This window comes from Manis javanica, chromosome 7 (assembly GCF_040802235.1).
Source record: "Manis javanica isolate MJ-LG chromosome 7, MJ_LKY, whole genome shotgun sequence".
Taxonomy (NCBI): domain Eukaryota; kingdom Metazoa; phylum Chordata; class Mammalia; order Pholidota; family Manidae; genus Manis; species Manis javanica.
The window spans coordinates 128,118,886-128,145,075 of record NC_133162.1 but is presented as its reverse complement, the minus strand read 5'-3'; the positions used below and the strand labels follow the sequence as shown (position 1 = coordinate 128,145,075).

General features: G+C 33.9%; 1 protein-coding gene across 8 annotated transcripts in view; it reads right to left on the bottom strand.

The window, feature by feature from the left end:
- Positions 1-26,190, bottom strand: part of SLC4A10 (solute carrier family 4 member 10) — a 262,310-nt gene that overhangs the window by 187,160 nt on the left and 48,960 nt on the right. For 2 of the 8 annotated variants that reach the window (XM_036996109.2, XM_036996110.2), the window contains exon 1: positions 1,690-1,710. The exons of 5 other annotated variants lie outside the window; for them this stretch is intronic. Coding sequence is in view for 1 of the 3 variants with exons in the window: in XM_036996104.2 (XP_036851999.1) it covers positions 1,690-1,734 (45 nt within the window). In the remaining 2 variants the exon portion in view is untranslated. Of the gene's footprint in view, positions 1-1,689; positions 1,994-26,190 lie in introns of those variants that run through there. One more of the 8 variants, XM_036996104.2, reaches the window with a different exon arrangement.

Below are 26,190 nucleotides of genomic sequence, written 5' to 3'. Positions count from 1 at the left end.
GGTCACAGATATAGTGAAAAATAGCAGAATTCTGTGAAACCAATACCTAGAGGAATCCTAAAGCAATGCCAAGAAACAGAATGTACTCATGGTGACTAATACATGCAAATACTGGAAATAAATTCTAACAGATTAAACAGGTTTTGTAGCAACTCAAAGGTATATTCAAATCATTCCAAAACTAATCAAGCTTAAGACTATGGCAATCTTTCCTACTAATAAGAATATAAGCTGGCTAAGTAGCATGAATAACATATAAATTATAACCAATATCACTAGATAGAATTTTTTCAATGTGTTTTTTATTTAAAAAGGAGAAACTGACCCCTTCACTGAATTAAATCACTGTATCAGGCTTCTACTTCAGTCTTCTGATAAACATGTTCATTTTAATAGTGTATCATTTCATCCTGATGAGGCATTAAATCCTCATCAGGCTACAGAATCATGAAGACAAAATTGTATTTCTGTTGAGAAATGCTGCAACATTTTATCTCTTTTTGCTCATTTCATGTGGAATACCTGGCCATGGATCTGAAATCCTCTAAAACTGAGGCAGAAATATGTATAATATTAAAAAAATAAAATACATTTCCTTCAAAATCTGAATGCCAAACACAGGCACAGTTTCTTTTACCCAGGCATGTAATTCTGAGGATTTGCTATAATAAACCAAAAGTAAATGCATGACAACTTGACTAGAAAATGTGATTTAAAATAAATAGCAGAGTTTCGGGATAAAATGAATATATAAATCCAAATTCTTTGCTGCCATGATTCTCTATTCTTTGTAGTTAACATGTTTAATGTACTCAAGTCGTTTCATTTTGAAAATGAAAGTAAGCAAATGCAGAGTATCTCTGGGTCCAAAATCTTAAGGAACCTTAAATATCACAGGCTTTGTAAAAAACAATATTTGTCTGCTTTCATGTATAAGCATCTATAAGCAGATATCTATATTAAGAGGACCATCAGTCATTTTTTCAACAGACCTGAAAAGTGATTAAAACTAATGCCTTTAGAACTGTTCAGATACTGAAATATAAATTTTAAGAAATTAGCTTATAGCTCAGATGCTGATAAACATGATTCTCCTCATCAAACTTGTATTGCTGTGTGGTTGCACACTAAAAGAGATAAAATGTTGCAGCATTTCTCAACAGAAATACAATTTTGTCTTCATGATTCTGTAGCCTGATGAGGATTTAATGCCTCATCAGGATGAAATGATACACTATTAAAACATTTATTTCTACACTTAAAAAATTAAAGATAAAAAAATTTTAATATGTCACTATCTATAAACAGCTAGCTATGATAATATCCTTTAAAGTCTGAAAATTTTAAGCCATTTTTATCATTCAAAATAAGATTCAGTTTGACTGTATTCAGGCTTAATCTGGAAAAATCTGTTGAGCCCCAAACCTTGGTTTTAATCACATACAAAGAATCTCTGCTTGCTCTCCACTTCGCCCCTTTAAAAAAGCTAAAGTAAACACAAAGCAAACACATACACATTTTTAAAGTTCATATTGTTTAGCTGGTGTCTATCATTATAAATATTTGTTCCAATACACTAAGGATATATAATAAACAATAACATTGATTAATAGATTATAAATGATTAAGAACTAGAACAAGCAATAACTCTGCCATGTAATAGCATCATCATAATTTGTGAGGTCATACCTGATGACTTAGAGATTGAAAAGGCTCACAGGTTCCAGACTGCATGACCTTTCTATTTCCAGAAACCCCTAAAGATTGCGTTTCCTGTCTTACAAAAGATAATCACAGCCATCTCTATGTCTCAGCATCTTCAAGTATAGTGAAGAAAACATCAAACAGCAGATCTGTCCATCAGTATCTGTTTAAGTCATCATGGAGCTGTCAAATCTCATATACTGTTTATCGTCTCCCCTTTGCAGTTACAAACACCCGTATTAAGAGAGAATGACACAGTTGTATTTGCTGAAGATGCTAATGCTTTCTGAAAACAGTAGCTTACTGCTTAGAGCAATTCTGCATCATCCAAACAGAGAATGAGCCACATCCTTCTGGTTTCCCACGTCTGCTACTAGAAAGATTTCACTTGCTAAGGAGGGTATGACTTTTTTTGTCAGTCCCTTAAAAATAAGCAATGTTATATTTAATTAAGTACCCAATGTGTCTGTTGCATATACCATGTTAATTGTAGCTTTCTCCATACATGACTAAGCTTTAGCGTAATGACTAAACAAGCAAAACTGTACTCTTTTAATTGACACTTTTCTCCAAACTGTATGTTTCATCATTCATCCAATCCATCAAAATTAGAAGTCCCTAAAGAGAAAGAACTGTTATTCTCACAATCTTTGATAACTGTGAATAAAAGTAGGTAAATAGATAAATACATATTCACTTTTAATTCTCAGGAACTTCATTTTTATTTTATATTCATCAGACCAAGCTGCTTCAAATCAAAATATTTTTCATATTTTTATTTAATGTCTTCATCTACAGAATTTAACATGCAAAGACAATGTGCTATCACCGAACTCCAAAGCTGCATGCTTAAATTTAGGAAGTAAACTTATGTGACTTATTGGCGTTTTTTTCATGATGTTTTTCATTGCATCTTATTTGCATTCATCAACGTTCTTATAATGCTTTATTTTACACAACATAGTAGAATCGGGAAAATTTAAGACTTAATAAGTAGTCTGATAATAGAGGATTAACATCTTTTAAAATTATAAATGGAAATACTTTCTATTTACCATGTGAAAAAGAGTGTGTTTTTAGAAATAAAGCAAAAATAGACAAATTATCATCAATTTAACTGAATTGAAAATTAGGACACCAAGTACAATATTATACCCTAAAATAGCCCTCAAATTATGTATGTATAGCCTGAATTAATGAAGATTTTATTTATATGCCTATGAACACTTTATTTATGAACCTGTGAAGTAAACTAAATGAAACTTAATGATAGCTAAAGTGCTATGCAGAAAATGTTTTAGATAAATGTAGGCTAATAACAAATCAGCATAATGTCCCTTCTCTCACTCACAACATTTGATAAGCATAATATGTATTATCATGAAAACTAGTCAAAATGAGTCCTAAAGACTGGGCATCTTTAAGAGGCTGGGGAGGTGGGGGAGATATTAGCCAAAAAATACAAACTTCCAGTTATAAGATGGGTAAGTTGCGGGGATCTAATGTATAGTATAGTGATCGTAGTTTCTAATATTATATTACACACTTGAAAGTTGAGCTATGGTAGTAATCATTGGGCATTATATAAGTATATCAAATCAATATGTACAATTTAAACTTCCACAATATGTTAATTATATCTCAATAAACCTGGGGGGAAACATTATTACACCTTAAATATATATATTTTTAATTTGTAAAAAAATAACCTGTGCTTCCTTAATAGCCAGATCCTACTATCCCTTTAAAGAAATTACTGCCTCTAATTGTACAGGTTCAGACAAAGTTTCAATGCTTGGTTGTATGTATACAATGGCACACATGGATGAAAAATCATATTCAGGGAAATCTGATTTATCTGTGCAGTATTTATTCTCCTACGATAATCAAAATAGGTACTCATTCTCAAAGACCTATCTTCTCAGTAAGACCCTCCTACACTCTACTATCTCCCTTTCTATATTCATTCTTTCATGTATAAAATATTAAACATATTCTATGTGCCAAGCATTGTACAGGTGCTGGAGACTCCATAAAAACACAAAATACACCATCACAAAAGCAGATAATTAAACAAGTATGTTTTGTTATAAATAACAGAAGAATTAAGAGGAAAAGCCACATGTGATAACAGGGTAGCTGACTGTAACCAAAGGGGACATAGGATACCTCCCTAAGGAAGAAGTGTTTAAACTGAGAAGATCCTGCACAGGTCACATTCGAGGTACATTAAATAGCATGGTTATACCATGAAGTGTACATAGGACAGAGGGGATCAATGAGGCTAGAGGCATAAGTCGAAGTCCAATCATAGGAAGCATCAAAACCTATTTAGAGCCATTTATCCGCAAGCTGTCAACATACTCAATTTTGCAGTTTTAGATTATACTGGCGAAGGTGGAGAAGCAACTGAGTAAAACAAAACTGGAAAAAGACAAGTTACATAATTTGGGGCTGGGGATAATGATAGCCTGAACCAAAGTGGGGGCAGTAGAAATGGAAAGAAATAAATAGATTCCAGATTCACTTTTTGGTTAAAAGGGATAGAATTTGGGGATTAAATGTGAGACATTAGGGAGAAAGAAATGTCAAGATTCATTCCTAACCTCCTATATTATTACAGGTTTCACTTGAACAATCAGTATAGTTTCAACATATGCTTTGTTGTATTGTTATTTATCCTTTTCATGTGCTGTGTTTAGTTTTTATAAAATAACCTGAAAATTGTTAGAAGAATCATCTTACATTCTTTTTGTGTTCTCTTATAATGTGTGTAACTTTGAAGAAACTTACTGTAAGTGAATAAATAAATGGGAAATACACAGAAAGTTGAGATTTTCTTTCAGATATTTTGTCATAGCATAGATATAAACTTTGTGCGCATCAGTCTCTGGACATTAGTAATCAGCATATGCAATCTAATTTCCTTCAGTGCTTTCTTGCCAAACACTTAATTGATTTTTGAAATAAAAATACAAAACTCTGTGCACAAACAAGCTCTTAATCTCTCTACCATCTAGTTGGCAAAATCAATGAACAATTATTTATTTGTAATTCATTTGTATAATCCAATCACTACCTCCTAGTAATTTAGTATAGGCTAATCAATTAATAGTGACACCCACTTTTTAGTAACTATTGTTCTGTGAAAAACAATATTCATACAATATGCTACTTACTGCAATGTTTTTAAGGTATTTGTTCTCTTAATAGTAAAGCACAATGCCTCTACATTTTCCTTATCAAATCTACCCAACAAAGGTTTCATAACCGGATAAAGAAGCAGCTAAAACATAGCAAAGAATCCCTTGGTCTGAATGAGGAAAGAATCAAAAGGGTGAAAAAGCATTACTCAAAAGTAACTTTAGTGGTTTGCTAAACATCAGAACATCCCAAATAATAAAATATCAGCATCTTAAAAACAGCAAGAGCTTTATAGTAATTACTACATATTTAGCTCTTGCTTTTCCTCTTTCAGGGCCTATGAGATCTAATGCCCTCATTTTACAGCTAAGGGAACTGAAATTTGGAGGAGAGACTTGTTCAAGGTCAGTGAGGAGCGGAACCAAGATCAGAATTCAGAATTCCTGCCTCCCAGTTTCATGGTTTTCCCCAACTTAAGTCACTATGTCTTTTATTTTTGTAATATTATGTTTTATCTTCAGTAATTAAAATAACTTCCATTTTAATATTGTTTCATATATTCTTGTTAGAGAAACAAAATATTTTAGAAATATGTCCATGAGAATCAAAGGTTTTTACATAAAACTTTTTTATCATAAGGCATTTATTTTTATTTTCATTTAAAGATAACTTATTTCAAATAATACCTGTGAAAACCTACATAAGTCATGTTGTTTTATATATTGATGCTTTAAAGAGTGTGAGTTAGTTCAGCTTTTCAAAGTAAATTGGCAAAATGAATTAACACCCTTTAAAGATATTCAATCCTTCCCAGTATTTCCAGTTTGGAGAATCTGTCCAAAGGAAATAATGCAGATGAAGGTTGGTGCTACATTATTAGAAGAGAAAAAAAGGAATAGTAGAGAAAATTAATTTATTTATAGTACAACAAAATGGAATATCATGTAGCCATTGAAGATTATGAAATATAATAATGACAAAGGAAATTGTAATTCTCGTATATTAAAAGAAAAACAAGATGCCAATGTATTTGTGTCATACAATCTTGACTATGTAAAATATATACTGAAAAAAATAGACAAAAATGCTGAATTTTAAAAGATAGCCTCCAACATGACTCATCATATACATATATACCTTCAGACTGCATGTTTTCCTAATAAAATTAGGGAAACGGTCCTGAGGAGTATTTTAAGAGTTGAACAACTACTACTGCTTCTCATGTACTTTCTCTTTCCACTAAAAATTATGCCTCAAATTTCAGTTTTCCTAATATTTTATTCATATTTCTGCTCTAATTTCACAAAAATACTCAAATCTACTTCATTAAATTATCTATGCTTTAAAAATCACCCTTTATGTGCCTTGCAAGTCATTTATAATATATGTGGGTGTGATGGTTTGTTTTCACGTGATTTATATTGAACTAATGCTGGTACAGCCTGTTTTTGGCAAATCAGCTCTCATAGAGCTTCAGTCATGAAAAACGAGGAAAGAATCTGTGTGTCATGACCTTCTGTCATTGACTGTTTGCCTAGCATTGCGGTGTGGTCTACACTGATTTTCTACAAGACAATGGGAATCATTACGAGTACCACAGAGCACCCACTTTTCCTTGTTTGAGAAGCGGTGAAAACTGTCTGATTTTCAATTTTACAAGGAATATTGGTTGAACTTGAGGGTACAGGTCCCTAAGCATATATAGGTACAGCAAAGGTATCAGGAAACAAGACCTTAAAGATGGTGAGGAAGCTGACCATTCCCGCTGAAAGTCTAATTATCATGATAAATAACCATTGCCACCTGATGGGGTAGATGCTGTGGGGGGCCACAAAGTTTCAGTTCAGATGACCATAGTTTTGCATCTCTCTGCCTATCTAAATACCAAGCCTCAATAATATACCATGTCTTTTTCTCCTCCCAAGTTATTAATAGGTTGCATTTTTTTTCTAACTTCATCACTATTCTACTAGTTCTTTTAGTAAGTCTGTATAGTGGATCACACAATACAGGAAAATAAGAGATGTAACAATTTATCAGATAATATTAGCTTTGTATTTTAATATTCACACCAGTTACAAAAGCACTTTGTATCTTTACAGACAATTTTTGAAGAAATCCAGATGACCAAAAGCAGGGGAGATCACTCATAAAATTTCATTATACAGAGATAAGCATTATTGGTATTTTACTTCTAGTTTTTAATTAACACATACTTAAAAACTATCTTAAACTATTCACCTTCACCTAGTAATATACCATGAACATTTTCCCAAAGCCAAAGTATTTTCTATAACAATGTTTAATGGATAAATGGTGTTCTGTTAAATAGAGGTACCATACTTAATTTAACCAACATATTCTTAGAGGTTTTCTTTTCTATTTTTCAATGTTATAAATAATGGTGTATTAAATATTTTTGGTAAAAGCCTTACATATATATCCTAGGATAAACTCCAGTAAGTTGACTTTCTGGAATAATGGGTATGAGCATTTTTCAAGTTTTGGATAAAAACTGCCAAGTTACCCTCCAGAAGGGTCATATGCATTTACATTCTCCAACAAAAATATCATTTCCACATTGTCTTGCCAGAACTGGGTGTTATCATACAGACTTTGTATAGAATAATTGTCTGAATTGTTCATATGAAAATAAAGGAAAACTGGGCATCCATTAAGACAATGACTTAAATTATGGATAATTAAACCATGTGGGGTTATCTTCATAAGTTTTCTAACAGTAACAATAACAAAAGCCTAGGAAAAAATCAACCTTCCTTATTTCTAAGCATATACATAAAAATTAAATTCTAGTCCCTAGAGAATATACCTAGGATTGTAAAGTAAAACAGCAACCTTTGGAATAAATGGTACTAAACTATGGCAAAGGAAACTAATTAAAACTGATTCTATTATAAATACAAACTTAGGCTTTATTTTTTCTCTGAGACATCTGTGAAATGACTGTAAAAGGAGGGAATCATTCACCTCAGCAGTGCTATTTTAGTCACACAAAATATGAAATAAACAAACATACAAAGAGACAGATTTTTATAGCTTAGGAAATCTTTCAAATGGCTATCAAATACACCTCTAAGCAGAGAGACATTCAGGAGGGCCACTAAGCCTCCAAAATACCATGTGTAAAGACAATATTTTTTGTGTAAATTTATTCTCTCCAAGCACTATTCAGTCCAGTGCTCAGTAAATGGGGAGGGGGTGGGGTTGACGTAAATAAAAATACACAATGTGTTTGATCTTTAAAAGCTATCATTGTTTAAAAAAATCAACAAAATAATGATCTTTGATCTTTTGGGTAAAATTTCTTGATAGATTTAGCCACTATTAAAATGTAATTTTGGCACTACTACATTGTACTTAAAGTGGTAGTTATGGAAAACTGAAGACAGGGCTGTCCTTTTTAATTCTAATCATAAACATATATGATTTTTAACAGCACAAAAAACCATGAAAAAAAAATCTCAAAACCCACCCTTTACTTGTCAGAAGGAGTTATAAGTCTGTGGTTTAAAGTACAGGCTGTAGAGGAGAATGACAGAATTCAAATCCTGGTTCTATGGCCTCTCAGTCTCAGTTTCCTTACATGTACAATTATGATAATCCTACTAAATTGTTTCAAGGGTTAAATATGATTAATACATGTCAAACAATTAAAGCAGTGCCTGGCACAGAGTGATTACTGAATAAATGTTTGCTATTATCATTACAAGAAAGAATGGCTTGTTATAGTATCAAAAAGAGAGATAATAAAGAAAAATTGTATAAAATAAGATTATCAATCAAAAACATACACATGATTGAGTGCATTATCCAAGATTTGAGGATGACACCGGAGACACTCCAGACCTTCAGACTCCAGATATTCCAGATGCTGTGTAGAAACAGCAGAATATGCTTTTTTGTTTGTTTGTTTGTTTGTTTAAATTCAGGCATATAACACAACTTTGATGTCACAATGGCTTTGGAGTCAAACAAACTTAGATTAATCTTAGATTCACCAATTAGTAACCATGAGCAAGTTGCTTCAGCTCCTAAACTCAGTTTCCTCATCCGTAAAATACAGTTTATAATGAATTCCTAGGAATGTGTTGTTTTGATTTGTTTGATTTTTCTCAAACTATTCAAATTCAGTTAGACAATATCCATTATATCATTGATAAGTTTTCACAAATGCCTAGGGTACCTAACTGGTTTTCTTGGTTTCACTGGATATGGCTGGTAATTGTAGGTCTGCTTTTGTTATGTAGCTGTATTCCTATTTGTTAATGTGTGTATGCAATTTAATTAGTAGTTTGTTAAAACCTATACATGCTTATGTTACTCTACAAGAACATATGTCAAAGAAATAATCAATCTTCCCATGTTTTCTTCTGTCTGCTACTTCTATACCTTTTCTTCTTCCTTCCTAATTACAACCCTTTAGTAGAATTCGTGCCTCATATAAAAAATTACCGAGTATCATAATTCTTCCAAGTGGTAAAGATACCTCAAGACAAATGCTGGGCATAGAAGCCACAGGGCATAAATTTGCAAAGAAGTAAAAAGCTAACTTTCAAAGAATATTGCTTCTCTCTCACTTACCAACTTTACATTTCCCTGTATGGCCCCGGAAGATGACTGGTTAGAGACGGGTAAGATTCCTCAAGGGAGGAACAACCTAAGACAGGCACAGTCGCAGGGGGGCCATCAGGTGAGAAATTGGGGATCAACAGAGGTGAGGCTTAGAACCTCACCCCCCTGTTTTGAGAGAAATCTTCTGCATCCGTGGATGTTTTATTGTCCTTGTCTAGCTTGAATCAATACTTAGTCCATAGGCACACACCTGATCATCTACATTTGCCCTCTTACAGCACTAAATTATGTTTTCTACCTTTATCTTGCATCTACCTACCACTTCAGCATTTTATTAAAAATAATAATAACAATAATAAGGGAGAAATGTGGGATTCACATATAAATCAAGTATAAAAATCAAACGAATAATCATATCTGACTTGATTGTTTATAGTTGTGATGCATGATCAAAACTGAAAGTTTCTGTGATGACTGCCCTTGCACTGTTCACCATGTAAGAACTTATTCACTATGTAAGAACTTGTTCACCATGTAAGAACTTGTTCATTATGCTTCAGAAGATTGGAGACTGTTGAGATATAGGCTTGGGGTTGATTAATGACTGTGCATTGAGTCCCCTTTACAGAATTTTATTGTTGTTAACAACCATTTGATCAATAAATATGAGAGATGCCCTCTCAAAAAAAAAATACAGTTAATAATGTTATCTATCACCTAAAGTTCTTTTAAAGGTTAAATAAGAGAATATACATAAGGCAATCAGCACAGTCTTCCAATATATAAAATAAGTAAATAATTATAATAATGACAATAATGGTCAGTGGAGAGCAGAATCAGTGGATCGTTTAAGAAGTTGATAAGCAAAAGGTGGGAGAGAGGATAGATAGAATGGAATACAATCAGTCCCTTTCTCCTTACCACATCCAATGGCCATTTTTCTGCCCTCATTACTCTCAATGTTGGCAGCATTTACTTTACAATCCTGGCACAGAGTAATTGCTACATAAATGTGATTGATATACCAATGACCAGCTAGTTATCAAATCCAGCTACTTTTTTTTAGTCTTTATTATCTCTGGCCTATCAGAAATCACTGCATCACTACCTAGACAAAATCTGTCTACAAATGCCCCACTCTAGCACTTGGTGACCCCCAGGTTCTCATCTGGACAGATCTTCCCAATCTTATGAATGGTAGTCTCCTTTAGTTGTCTGATTCTCCACCTAAATAAACACAGTAGCTCACCATTCCCAAAAATCATTCTGTGGTGCTGCCATTTATTAGCCACGGGATACTTTGCAAGTTACAAAACTTCAATGGACCTCAGTTTCCTAGTAATAAAATGGAGATAATGAGAGTACCTATCTACATAGTGTTCTTTGAGATTTACAGGGATTAAAAATGTAAAGTGCTTAAATAACACAGCGCTTACCTCCAACACCACAAGTACTTTACAGAGTTTGTAGAATGCATGCCTTTCTCCTTAAGTCTAGATCCTATCGCTTGATCAAAGTTTAACGGAAAACATCTTCCAAGAAACCTTCCCTGATCACAGGCTTTCGGTCTTACCTCTCTCTCTCCCACAGCTCTTTAATCCTCGACTTTCCTTCCTGACTTCTCTGAAACATTTGCGCTTTCTTTGAGAGTAACATATGGCCTCACCTTACCTCTCATTTTAAATTATCAAGTTCGAGACAAAAATCTATGTATGATTCATTTTCATATTTCACCTCATACAGTTCCCTGAATTTAATATGTACTTGAAAATATTTATAGAATCAGTGAAAGAATGAAGTCCATTAAAGAAATTCACCACTAAAATATACCTTTCTTCTCTGGGTTGGTTGTTTCAAAGCCAGTATTCTAACGGCAAATAGGAGAGCAGTTTCAAAAATGATTCAAATAAGGAAAATATGATAAATGTCAGGTAGCCATGAAATTTGCTGTCGCCAAATATTTGTTCTATTGAATTCTTGTTCTCTTTAGTGTGGTTGTAGAATACATGAATTACCCTACTACAAGGCTCTTAGATTTAATGAAAGAGAGCTCCTTTAAGCCTAACTATAAATAGAATTGTAATAATTTTAAAAATTTCAGCTCTTGGAACCATATCCTGTAAAAATATCCTAATGAATGAAAGCACAAAGATATAAGCACAATGATGTTTATGGCAGCAGTACTTATGACAGCAAAACTAGATTCAAACCATCAAGAGAATGAGATTTAAAAATCACCAACACTACCCTCTTTGCCTCCAAAGAGACCACTGTCGGATATACAGGAGCAAATGAAGTGATATAAATGAAACATCAGCAACAAGAGTCCCTTTGTAAATAACAGTCAAAATGTATGCTAATTACAGGTGTGGTAAAAATCAATTTCAGTCTATGACAAATGACAGAAAAGTCCAGAGACACAGAAGTAAGGGAAGGAGGAAAAACAGTCACTTCTCTACTCAATTGACCTTAGGAGTCTTAATTCCCTATATTTAAAAGTTATGATATTTATTTCATATCCATTTTATTGAACTAAAGATATCTTACTATTATTACTTTGAGGGCAAAAGTAATTGCTACATCATATTCACACACTCAAATATTTTTGCTTAATTACAATTTCACATTGAATTCTTTTTGTGTACATATTCATGGAGAATTCAATGAATTATTGAAATCTAGTCTAAGGGCTGTAACTTTAAGTGTAGGACACAGAGATACAAAAAAATTACTTAATATTGACAAACTAAGATTTTTGAAATAATCTATCTCCATATCATTTTCATCCTGCAGTAATTTAAACTAAAATAATTACTTGTATGAGAAGTGCAAAATACTGACATAATGAGTTGTTAATATTCCTTCCGAAGAGAAATTCTGTAAATTTATTTTCTGTTAACCGATGATTACCTTTCAAGTCTTAAGTAGGGTTAAGAAGATTTTAAATCCTGTTTTAAATTAATTTGGTGAAGTAACAAACACGCCTAAGAATCTAAGTTGTTCTTGCCACAGCCACAAAGAAAACAGTATGTTATACCTGCATTTTTCTCCATTAAAGCCCTTGTCCTTAAAATGTGTTTTTTCTTTCCCTTTAACATAAATTCTATAAAAGAGTATACACAGAAACAGAAAAGCTCTATTCCTTTTTTTTTTAACAACTTGCTGTTCTAAATTTCATTCCATTTATAGCGTGCTTCTTTAACACTATGAGGTCTATAAAAGGTAATATATGGTATCTGGCCTTAGGCAACTAGTAATATATCTGGGGAGATAAAAACCTTGTGCACAGACAAGAACAGTGCAAACATGTGAGTTGCACATACATATCTTATGGGAGTTGAGGGGCCTGAACTTGTGGAGTTTTTCAGGGCTAACTACTAAATTCATATTATTTGCACCCCAGGCCCCATAATTTTGATTTATTTATACTAAGCAGCTATAATATCAAGTAATATGTACTAAATAAAGTTTCACACACGTTTTAAACAAAATTATTGGAGAATGTAGGTAAAGTGAGTAACAAAATATATCAAGAGTAACAAAAGGCTATATCACCCAGAAAAGCCAGCGATCTCTCAAGAGTCCTCAAAGCTTGGCATTACCTTAGTAAGGTGTCAAGTTCCAAGAATTTTTCTTAAACTTATACCCTAAGAAATAAGTTTTGTTTGCTTTCCAAGATTGATTACTTCATAATGTATGACTATTGAGGTACTGCCTCTCCAGTACATCACCATGGAAAGACAAACTGTTCAGAAGTTTGTTTAGTGATTATAGCATCAAATCAATATGAGTTAGCTCTAAGATTCAAATACTTGATTGTTATCTCCTCTGGAGAGATTAATGTATCCCCACTATGTCTCACCAGGTCCTTTCAAGTTTTAGGTCTGGCACTCAATTGCCTACACTGGACTTAATGGAGACTGTCAGCATCTGCCCTGGTACCTTCCATTGTCCATGCTCTCCTGGCTGTTAACTGTTCCTCCTGATTGAACAGTCTTTCTTTAGCAATGTTAATACTCAAACAAGTTTCTATCTACTTTTTTAGGGTTGGAAGACATTTGGTCCCTTTAAAGCAATGTTTCATATCTTTATGTGTCAAGTGTTGGCTGTAAGGTTAAATTCTCACAAGGTACTCTCACTACCTTACATTGAAATACTTGGAGTGCAATTCGCTGTAATAAAATTCTATCATAATGCAAACAAGGAATATTTTTCTTACAGTGAAGTAAGTCAAATATGATCATCATTCAGAATTTCAGCCTATGGGAAAATGTACCACAATATCTAATTATTATATATTTTTCTTTGAATAATTATGTAATTTTATATTTCCACTAATACGCTTAAAAATGTTTAAAGTCTCTGAAAATGTTAATTTATGAAAAGGCAAAGGATTGCATTCCCATGTACAGAACCTCATATTTATAAGCCTCTCCTCTGGAGAGTCTCCCCCACAGGCTTCACTTAGTTTTGGGTTTTTTTTAGGAAAATTTAAGTTCTACCTTATAAGTGAAACTTTCCTCAACTGCCTGGTACCTGGGTACTTCCACTGAAGCTCTGTTAACCTCACTCATTTGGCATTTAGCCGGTGCTACTTCACACTGACATCTTTCTTTTAATGCACGTGGCCTCCAGACACATAATATCTCTTTTAAATTTCTATTATGTCAGTTTACATTTTATGAACTTCTTTCATAATATGTACATACATGTGCTATCCCCTCCTTTAAATTCCTCAAGAGAAAAGATTCTTATTTTGCACAAAAACATTCAGTAAATGTATGCAGAACAAAAGGATGCAAGGCTGTCTCCTCCATGAGATTATAAACCTCCTAAGGGCAGGAAACATATTTTATGATTCTTTAAAGCCATGGAATTTAATGCATATAAGTGCTCAATATTTTCTTAATGATGACAATATTAAGTATATGTCCATAGGAATATATTGTCTATTTTTCAATTAAATTCAAAACTTTCTTTTTAAAGATAATTAATTATTGGGTTAAATTTATATAATGTGCTTTTTGTTTTATTTTATATTTTCACTCTAAATGTACAATGAAAGCTTATACTTGTATCTCACTGCATCATATCTGACTGCAGGAAATAAAGCACAACTTAAAAGATATTTTACATAGTCTCTACGCACACACATACATATATAGTCTATATACACATGAAAATAAAGTAATATCTATATTAATGTTGTCATCACCTCTTTTAAATTCCAGTTTGAGAAAATCCCATGGTGTTGATCCCAGACCTTTAAGTATACAAACAGCACCTCCATAAGTATAAAAGGACACCAAATAAGCAAGGTTCTATATGAAGAGTATTGGGGACAGAGCAGATGAATTAGGCAGGTTCACATACTATGATTTAAGACACAGGAAAAATGCCAACCCTGCCTGAGATTTTCAGCATCAGCTGTCATGCTGTATTTTGCTGGATTAAGAAAGTATGTTATTTAGATGGAACTTTTAAATTCATTTTGAAGATTAGTATATGCTGTGAATCCACTACTTTCTTTGTCTAGCAGCGTGGGGTGCTCAGGGCACAGCATGCCAAAAAGAACATGGATAAAAAATCTGAATGGAAATTCACCAAAAGAAAAGGTGAAAGGTTCAAAAATATATTTGTTTTATTCATGGTTTTGCCAAGGGCCTGCCATACTTACAGCATAGCTTAATTGCCCACTAAATCAAATTCTTGTTGATTTAACTAGCAGAAACCTTTGGTGTCCAAAGCATTAATAAAAAATACACTGTAACATCTGAAAAGATCTTGCTTTTAAAAGACTATGATTTCTAAGCCTTAGTTACTGGAAAATAATCTCTGATAGGACAGCACTTTGTTTTTTTCCTTAATTATCTCTTTATCCCTGCCTGATTAATGAAGTCAACCACCAAATTACATTAACAATATTATGAATATGTTATTCTTTAGCTGTGCATGGAAGACCAAAGAAAAGACATTAAAGGGTCAAAAGAGATACTTCAGTCAGTTCTATAAAAAAAATGTTATTTTCCTTAGTGTTAAAGAGATACTTCCAAAACACAATTTTTGAAATATAGGTTTGATGATAAAATAGTTTTACCTAATACATTTAGGAAATGAAGTGAAATAATGTAATAGTTGTGATCTTAACTATCAAACTTCAGTGATTTTTAACATATTTTAGACTAGACAAGAGATGTATTTAGAGATTCTATTTGGGTCAATCACTTTATAATAATTATTCTAGATACAAAAATAAGTGAAGAGAATATTCTTTCCTCAAGACTATAAAATTACAAAATTATGAGCAATAACAAGAGGTCCTTCAGTCAAATGATTCTACCTCAGTAAAGATTAACAGCTAAGCCTTCTAAAGCAGATGATCTTCCTATCCCATCTTTAGTCAAGACAGAATGCAGAGCCTTCCCTTGGCAACACTATTCAGTGTTCACTTTGAAAACAAAATTTTTAAACCTTGGTTTGTAAGTAATTTCTCACTATAATTAAGCTCGTTTCCTTTTATTCTGATCTCTGAATAAAATATTATACTAAATAAAAATTTATTACATAGGGAGAAAGATAAACATCACTTACCATACTTCTTAACTGGAAGACATTGCTTAACAAATGTCGAAAAAATATTTTCTTTGGAAAAAATACTGATTAGAAGAAATACCAGTGAAACCAAAAGAGGCTATATTAAAGTTTTATATTACTGTAATTCACTCAATTACATAAATGAACTGATACTTGTAAGTGGGTTTATATAATCATTCCAATTTATAAATCCAAAATATTAATATCCAAAATACTATTTTTAAATAATCTATTCTTTTTTCCTAATTACTAAAATAAAACAAGTTTATTATGTGAACCAGGAAAACAAAAAGAGCAGAGAAGAAAAACTAACCTGTAGTTTTAACACATTAATAGGGCTACTACAAACATTTTGATGTATGTCCCTCCAATATTTAAAAACACACACAGAATCACAATATACATATTTTTGTAACCATTTTTATCACCTAGGAATTTATATTTTCTTGAATAGTCTTCTACAACCTAATGCTAATGGCAGGACCATAATCACAAGGACATACCTGATTAACCAACATGATTTCCTGTTATTTTGCTGTTGTAATCAGTGCTGAAATGCAGCCCCTACACACAATTTTGCTCATACTTCTAATTATTTGTTTCCTTTAAATGAACTACTAGAAGTAAAATTTCTCTGACAAGAAATTGATGCTCCCTTATGCATACTGCCAAACAGTACTATCTTAGAGAATGACACCATTTCCTCTGTACCTGTAAGTGAATGGTTCGCCCTCTTTCCTTTATCCTTGCCTCATAAATACTGGTTAATATCAATCTTTTAATCTTTAACAAACTGACATTTGAAAAACATAACTCAAATCCGTCATTTCTACTACTATTGAGGCCGTTTGTAATTCTGAGAATTGCTTGTGCTCTTTGTTCTTCCACAAGGATATTGACAATGTGCTTTGTAAACTTCCTCTCTCAAACCCCAGCCTAAGAGATTTGATTTGTTTGTGAAGAGATTTGATTTTAAAATTGTTTATAAAAGTGGTTTACACACTAAAAATATCAATACTTAAGTATAATATATGATGTAAATCTTTTTTCCAACTTGTCGCTTGGTTTTTAACTTTATTTATTCTATTTTAGTAATTCCCCCTTGAACTTCAAGCAGCTCAGCTTCAATCCAATTCTCTCTCCTCGAGCTTCCCTTTCTCTACCCTAGGGCCAACTTCTCTGTGCCCAGGACCTCGTACCTCATCATAGTACTTGATTGTCCTCCATGAGGACACAAGACTATGACCTCCATGAAGGCAAGACTGTGTCTTCCTATTATTAAATTATTATGTACCTTTATGGTACATAATCTCCAGTAGATGTTCAATAAATACTTGCTGAATGAATGAAATGAAAGAATATGCTTTTGCTCTGGTTCAATTTCTAGAGAAGCAAACTTCCTAATAACAACACTACTACTTGAAAAATAAAGTATTTAGTGACCTCATAGTATCTTCTCCAGGCTGAACTATAATATCTTTGACCTTGAATTATTTTGATGTATAGTGGCTCTCTTTGTAGAAATACAGGAATTTTTTAAATCAGTTTTCCTAATCAAAAAGAAAATTAAGTAAAATTTTGATTCTTATCTCATTTTAACCTTCCTGATGATACCTATTATAACTTAGTAATTGAGAAACTTCTCGATAAATTGTGTCAATGCAATTGGAATTAAGTCAAATAACTTTGGATGGTAGTGATCAGGATATAAAATAAAGGAGATAATGCATTTTCGTGTACTAGTTAAAAGCACATTGTTCTGTAAAAGCTAAAGCAGTTAAAAGTCAATGTGCTTGAGCTCAAATACCAACCAGTGTATAATCTTGGACAAATTACTTTACCTATCTAAACCTCAATTTCTTCATCTATTAAATGGGATTGACAATGTTACTTCACAGAATGATTGTAAGGACTATATGAGATTACAAAGATAATGTACACAGGGTCTAGAATATAGTCAATACTCAATAAATGGTAGTTATTACTAGTTTTTAACTAACTTACTCAGTGTTGCTAGAAGAACCATTAACCTAACCATAACTGAATAAATAAATCCCTGCTGGAAATCACCCTGGATCTAGCAAAATTGTATTTTCCAGGTGATAAGCAGCTCAGTACAAGTCAATGCCTGCAATTAAGTTGTCTGCTCTTATGTTTCTCTATGGGGTCCAAATGTGAACCAGTTGCGTATCTTCTCATCCTACAGCCACATAACATGCACAGCATGTGACTCTTTAATAGACTTCTTTCGGACCTCAGAATCAGCAACTCTGGGAGACAACTGACCATTCTGGCTATACTCTCCCCAGCCCCTTGATTAATTATGAAACAAACCTGTACTTTAAGTTATATCATTTTAAGCATTTGGCCTATGTTTGTGAAAATCCACAGTTCATGATGCAGGATCGAAGACACCTGTGCAGAAACCTCATTTTATTTACTAACCTCTTGTGAACCAAGTGCTTACATTTAATCCCTGTCACAAACCAAGACAGAAAGATCAAGTACATTGTCCCAGGTAACACAGCTATCAAAGTGGCAAAACTCACTCCCATTTATAAAAACCCTATCCCCAGACAAACATCACCTTCTTCATTGAAGTCCTTGTTTGACCACAAGAAAAGCATGACTCTGCTTTCTACCTACAGCTGAGAATATTCTCTGTCCAAGTGTTCTCTGCAGGACACTTTTCCAGAATATTCCCTGAATGAGCAGAACTAGAAAAGGCAATATGCAGTATTCAAATAGACTGCAAAAAGAGGAACAAATGCAAAATTATTATTCTAATGAAGAAAAAATGGCCACAATAATCCAAAAGTGGAAACAATCCAAATGTCCATCAATAGGTGAATGGATAAACAAACTGTAGTACAATGGAATATTATTCAGCCTTAGAAAGGAGTGGAATTCTGATACATGTTTCATCATGACTGAACTTTGAAAACATAATGCTGTCTTCACAAAAGTAAAAATACTACATTATTCCACTGATGTGAAGAGCCAAGAATTGTCAAATTCATAGAGAAAGGAAATAGAATAGTGATTACCAGAGATTGGTGGGGGGAGGGGGAAAGTGGGGAGTTAATGTTTTATGGGTATAGAATGCTAGTATGGGGTAATAGAAAAGTTCTGGATATGGATAGTAGTAATGGCTGCACAACAAAGCGAACATACTTAATGCGACTAAATTGTTACACTCAAATGGGTTACAATGGTAAATAAAATGGTAATAAAGGTTATATATGACAAGCCCACAGCTAATGTGATACTCAGTGGCAAAAAGCTAAAAAGCTTTTTCCTGAAGGTTAGGAACAGGATAAGGATGCCCAATATTGCCACTTTCATTCAACACAATATTAGAAGTCATAGCCAAAGAAATTAGGCAGGAAAGAGGACTCAAAGGCATCTGAATTGGAAAGGAAGAAGTAAAACTGTCATTATTTGTGGATAATATAATTTTCTATACAAAAAACCCTAAGGACTGCCAAAAAACTGTTAGAACTAATAAACAAGTTGAGTAAATTTGCAGAATACAAAATAATATATAAAAATCTGTTGTGTTTTTCTACACTAAAGATGAACTATCAGGAAGAAAAATTAAGAAAACAATAGCTACAAATAAATTTAACCAAGGAGGTGAAAGACCTGTACACTGAAAAACATAAGACATTGATGAAAGAAAGTGAAGATGACAGAAATAAATGGAAAGATATTACAAGCTCATGGGTTGCAAGAACTAATATTGTGAAGATGACCATACCAGATGGGGAAAAGAGATGGCAGAGTAGGAAGGCAAGGAGGAAACATCTCCCACGCACCAGGGGAGGAACTACAGCAAATACAGGTAAACCTGAAAGTGTCCTGGAGACTGCAGAACAGACCACCCACACCTGGTGAAGAACAGGGGACCTCACAGAAACGAGTAAATAGAGCCACGAAGGACTAGGATCCAAGCCCTTCCCCCAGCCCAGCCCACAAACGGAAGAGGAACAGAGCAGGGGCAGGGCAGGCACTCAGGAACTCTGCACACCTGTCCCTGGAGATCTACTCTGGGAACACACTGAATTGGGCTTTGGTGATCAGTGGGGCAGGACACCGGGAGAGATGGAGCAGTCTGGGAGGCTGGGACTCCTGCTGCTTGTAGTTGACAGCTCACTGCTCCAGTCCTGCTGAGACCCAAATCAGAGGCAGCAGTTTGGAAGATTTACCAGCAGTGGGAAGGATTTTTTTGGTAAATCGTGAAAGATTTACCAGCCAGAGGGGTGAGGTTTGGATGGAGCGTTCTCCACAGGGGAAAGGGCAGGGGGACTACCTCTACAGACCTCCCTTGGCCCAGCAGGTTGGGCACTCTTGGGAGCCCCAGGTGTTCCATCCCTCCCAATGGTGACTCAGCCTCAAGGTGTTTCCTGCACACCACCAGTGCACTAACCCACTCAGGGCTGAATCAGACTTTGCTGCCCATCAAAGGTTCCTTGGCCCTGTTCAGTCCAACTGCGGAGGTGCCTGTAGGAGCCAGCTCAGGGTGCTCCTTCCTCCTTGCAGGTGGCCAAGCCCAACACAAAGGGGAACCAGGCACTGGAGAGTAAAGAGTCTTGAGCTTCTGGGCACCACAAGGCACCTTCTTCATAAAGTCATGACTCTCTAGCCCAGGAAGCACAGAAGATTCATCTAATACAAAGGAAGGAACACAGAAACCCCGACAAAATGAGGAGGCAGAGAACTATGTGTCACACAAAACAATGGGATAAGACACTAGAAAGAGGGCTAAATGAAATAGAGGTCACCAGTCTCCTTGATAAGGATTTCAAAGTTAACAGTCATAAATAAATATGCTCACTGATCTATGGAAAAGTATGGAAGATCTCAGGTAGGACTTCAAAAAAAGAGAGAGAAAAGATGAAAAAGAACCACTCAGAGCTGAAGAATACAGTAATGAAATGAAATATACAATGGAGGGAATGAAAAATAGATGGCTGCAAGAAGAGGGGACAATAAGGTGGAAATTAGAGAACAGGACACAGTGAAGCTGAGGGACAGAGAGAAAAAAGATTCTCTAGAAATGAAAAGAATGATAAGAGAGCTGTGTGACAGCTGCAAATGAAACAATATTCACATAATAGGGGAACCAGAAAGAGAGCCACAAAGTGATAGAAAGTCTCTTTGAGGAAATAATTGTTGAAAATTTTGCCACTCTTAAGGAAAGGAAATAGACATTCAGGTGATGGAAGTGCTGAGAGTTCCTGGCAAAAGAAACCACAGGAAGACAACACCAACACATATAATAAAATAAAATGACAAAGATTAAGGATAAGAACAAGGTAGCAAAAGCAGCCAGAGAGAGTAAAAAGATTACTTGTAAGGGAAACCGCATCAGGCTTTCAGAAGAGACTTGCCAGCAGAAACTTTACAGGCCAGAAGAGAGTACCATGAAATACTTAATGTATTGAAACAGAAAAATCCAATACCGAGCAAGATTAACACTCAAATTCAAAGGAGAGATTAAAGATATCCCAGATAAATAAGGAATTTATAACCACTAAACCAGCATTCCAGGATACAATAAAGGGAATTTTGTGAATGGCCATGTTCCTAAGCCCAGATAGTTTTTACCAGTGAAAACAAACCCACAGTAAAGGTAGTAGATGTATTACCTACCAAGCAAGTAAGAAATTAAAACAATTACAAAAGTAGTAAAACAACTATACACAAAAACAGTAAAGGGATATACAAAAAATAAACACTATGAAATCTAATACTTGAAGTGTGGAGGAGGAAGAAGAATAAAAAAGAAGTACTTTCAGATTGTGTTTGAAATAGAATGATGATCAATTTAATATAGACTGTTATAGCCAGGAAGCTATCCTTCAATCTCATGGTAACCACAAACCTACAGCGTATAACAGAGACACAAAACAATCAAAAAAGAGAAATACAATCACAACAATAAAGAAAAAAATAACAAGAGAAGAGTATAGAGAGGAAGAAAGGAATTATAAAAACAATCAGAAAACAATTAATAAAATGGCAGTAAGGATAAATTATGACCTTAAATGTAAATGGACTAAATGCACCAATCAAAAGACAAAGTAGCAGAATAGATGAAAAAACAAGACCCATCTATGTGTACCTACAAGAGCCTCATTTCAGACCCAAGGAAATACACAGACTGAAAGTGAAGTGATGGAAAAAGATAATCCATGCAAATAATAGGGAGAAAAAAGCATGAGTAGCAGTACTTTTATCAGACGAAATAGATTTCAAAACAAAGTAACAAGATACAAAGAAAAACATTACATAATGATAAAGGGGTCAGTCCAACAAGAGGATATAAAGTTTATAAATACCTATGCACCCAAAAAAAAATTCTATGCACCCAATATAGGAGTACCTAAATATGTAAAACAAATACTAACAGAATTAAAGGGGGAAATAAATTGCAACACATTCATTTAAGCAGAGTTTAAAACACCATTCACATCAGTAGAGAGATCAAACAGACAGAGAATAAATAAGGAAACAGAGGCAATGAATAATACATCAGATCACATGGACATAACAGTTATCTACAGAACATTCCACCCAGAAGCAGCAAGATACATATTTTTCTCAAATGTACATGAAACATTTTCCAGAATTGATCACATGCCAGGCCACAAAAAGACCTCAACAAATTCAGAGATTGATATTGAATCAAGCAACTTCTCAGGCCACAATGGTCTGAAACTAGAAATAGATTTACACAAACAAAACAAACAAGGCCACAAACACATAGAGGTTAAACAACATGCCTCCAAATAATCAATGGATCAATTAATAAATTCAAACAGAATCAGGCAATACATGGAGACAAATGAAAACAAAAATTCAACAGTCCAAAATTTGTGGGAGGCCACAAAAGCAGTCCTAAAAGAGAAGTATTTAGCAACACAGGCCTACCTCAAGGAATAAGAACAATCCCAAATAAACAGTCTAAACTCACAATTAAAGAAACTAAAAAAAAAGGAGAAATGAAACCCAAAGTTAGAAGAATGGATATAATAAACATTGGAACAGAAATAAAAAAAATAAGAAAAAAGTAATGAAACCAAAAGCTGGTCCTCTGAGAAAATAAACAAGAGCCAGACTTATCAAAAGAAAAAAAAAGAAGAGTACAAATAAACAAATTCAGAAGTAAAAAAGGAATAGTTAGAATGGGTAGCACAGAATTACAAAGAATTATCACAGATTTCTGTGAAAAATTACATACTAATAAACTCAACAGCTAGAAGAAATGGACAAATTCACAGAAAAATGCAACCTTCCAAAACTGATCCAGGAAGAAACAGAAAAACCAAACAGACTCATTAATAGTAACAAAATTGATTTGGTAATCCAAAAACTTCCAACAAACATAAGAGTTGATATCCATCCTTCTTAATGTATTCAAAAGTAGAAGAGATGGGAATACTTCCAAACTCATTCTATGAGGCCAGCATCACTAATACCAAAACCAGACAAAGACACTACTAAAAAAAGAAAATAATACACCTATATCCCTGATGAACATAGACGTAAAAATCCACAAAAACATATTAGCAAACCAAATTCAAAAATACATCAAAAGGATCATCTATCATGACCAGGTGGGACTTATTCCAGGGATGTAAGGATAGTAAAGTATTTGTTAATCAATGAGCGTCATATACCACATTAACAAAAAGAAGGATAAAAACCATATTATCATCTCAATAGATGCTGAAAGAGCATTTGAAAAAACTCATCTCATAATAAAAACCCTCAACAAAATGAGTATAGAGGGTATGCACTTCTACAGAATAAATGCCATATACAACAAAGGCAAAAAGCTGAAAGTTTTTCTGCTAAGATCAGGAACAAGACAAGGATGTCCACTCTCACCTCTTTTATTCAACATAATACTGGAGGTCTTATCAATGATAATTAGACAAGATAAAAAGATGAAAGGCAACCAAACTGGTAAGAAAGAAGTTAAACTGTCACTATTTGCAGATGACATGATGCTATATAGAAAACCCTAAAGGCTCCACCAAAATCTGTTAGAACTAATAACTGGATTCAGCAAAGTTGCAGAATTCAAAATTAATACACCAAAATCTGTTGCATTCCCTTATACTAACAACAAACTAGCAGAAAAAGAAATCAGGAAAACAATTCCATTTACAATTGCATCAAAAAGAATAAAATACCTAGGAATAAACCTAGCCCAGGAGATGAAAGACATGTACTCTGACAACTATAAGACACTCATGAGAGAAATTAAGGAAGACACCAATAAATGAAATCCTGTGCTCATGGATAGGAAGAATTACTATTGGCAAAATGGCTATCTTGCCCAAAGCAATTTACAGAGTTAGTGCAATACCTATCAAAATACCAATAGCATTTTTCAATGAGCTGGGGCAAATAATCTTAAAATTCTCATGGAACCATAAAAGACCCTGAAGAACCAAAGCAATCCTGAGAAAGAACAGAGCTTAGGGTATTATGGTCCCTGACTTCAGGCTCTACTCAAAGATATGGTAATCAAAACAGTATGGTAATGGCACAAGAGCAGACCGTAGGTCAATGGAACAGAATAGAAAGCCCATAAATAACCCATGTGTATATGGTCAATTAATATACAATAAAAGTAAAGACAGCCTCTTCAGGAACTGGTGTTGGGAAAACTGGACAGCAACATGCAAGTGAACAAAATTGGATTACTGTCTAACTCCATACACAAATGTAAAGTCATAATGGATCTAATACCTAAATATAAGACATGAACCAATAAAACTCTTAGAAGGAAACAGAGACAAAAATCTCTTGAACATAATTATGAGCAATTTTTCCTGGACACATCTCCTTGGGCAAGGAAAACAAAATTAAAAATGAACAAGTGAAACTACATAAAACTAATAAGCTTCTTTACAGCAAAGGGCCCATCAGCCAAACAAAATGGCAACCTACAGTATGGGAGAATATATTCATAAATGATTTATTAAAAAAAGGGTTAACATCAAACACATATAAAGAACTCATACACCTCCACCCCAGAAAAACAAATAAACTGATTAAAAAATGGGCAGAGGACCTGAATAGACATCTTTCCAAAGAAGAAATACAAGTGGTCGACAGGCACATGAAAAGATGCTCCACATCACTAATCATCAGGGAAATGCAAATCAAAACCACAATGAGACATCACCTCACACCAGTTAAAATGGCCACTACCCAAAAGACAAGAAATAACAAGTGTTGGCAAGGATGTGGAGAAATGGGAACCTTCCTACACTGTTGGTGGGAATGTAATTTGGTGCAACAGCTTGAAAAGCAGTATAGAGGTTCCTCAAAAAACTAAAAACAAAAATACCATTTGATCCAATGATTCCACTTCTAGGAATTTACCCAAAGAAAACAAAATCCCTGATTTGAAAATGTACCCTGCTTGTTGCCACATTATTTACAATCTAAGATATGGAAGCAACCAAAGTGTCCAATAAATGAATGGATAAGGAAGAGGTGGTACATATACACTGGAATATTATTCAGCTATAAAAGAGAAAGAAACTGTGCCATTTGCAACAACATGGATGGATCTGGAGGGTATTATACTCAATGAAATAAGCCAGGTGAAGAAAGACAAATACTGTATAATTTCACTTATTTGTGGAATATAAAAAAAAGACAAAATGAACAAAATCGTAGCAGATTCATAGACACTGAAAAGTGACTGATAGTTACCATGGAGGAGGGGTTAGGTGGGTAGATGGGGAGTGAGAGGAAGATAAAGGGGCACAAAAATTCTGAATCATAATATGAGTTGTTCATGGGGATAGTAGTAAAGCATGGAGAATACAGCCAATGATTCTATAGCATCTTCCTAAATTGACAGAAAATAACTGCACTAGTGGGGGTGACGATGTAATAATATGGGTAACTGTTGAACCATTGTGTTGTATATTTGAAACCAATGTAAGATTGTTTCAACAATAATTCAAATAAAAATAGATGTCCATACTACTCTAAGCAATCTATAGATTCAATACAATCCCTATCAAAATTCCAATGGCATTTTTCAGAAATAGAAGAATCAGTCCTAAAATTGGGATAGAACCACAAAAGATCCTGAATAGCCAAAGCAATCCTGATAGGAAC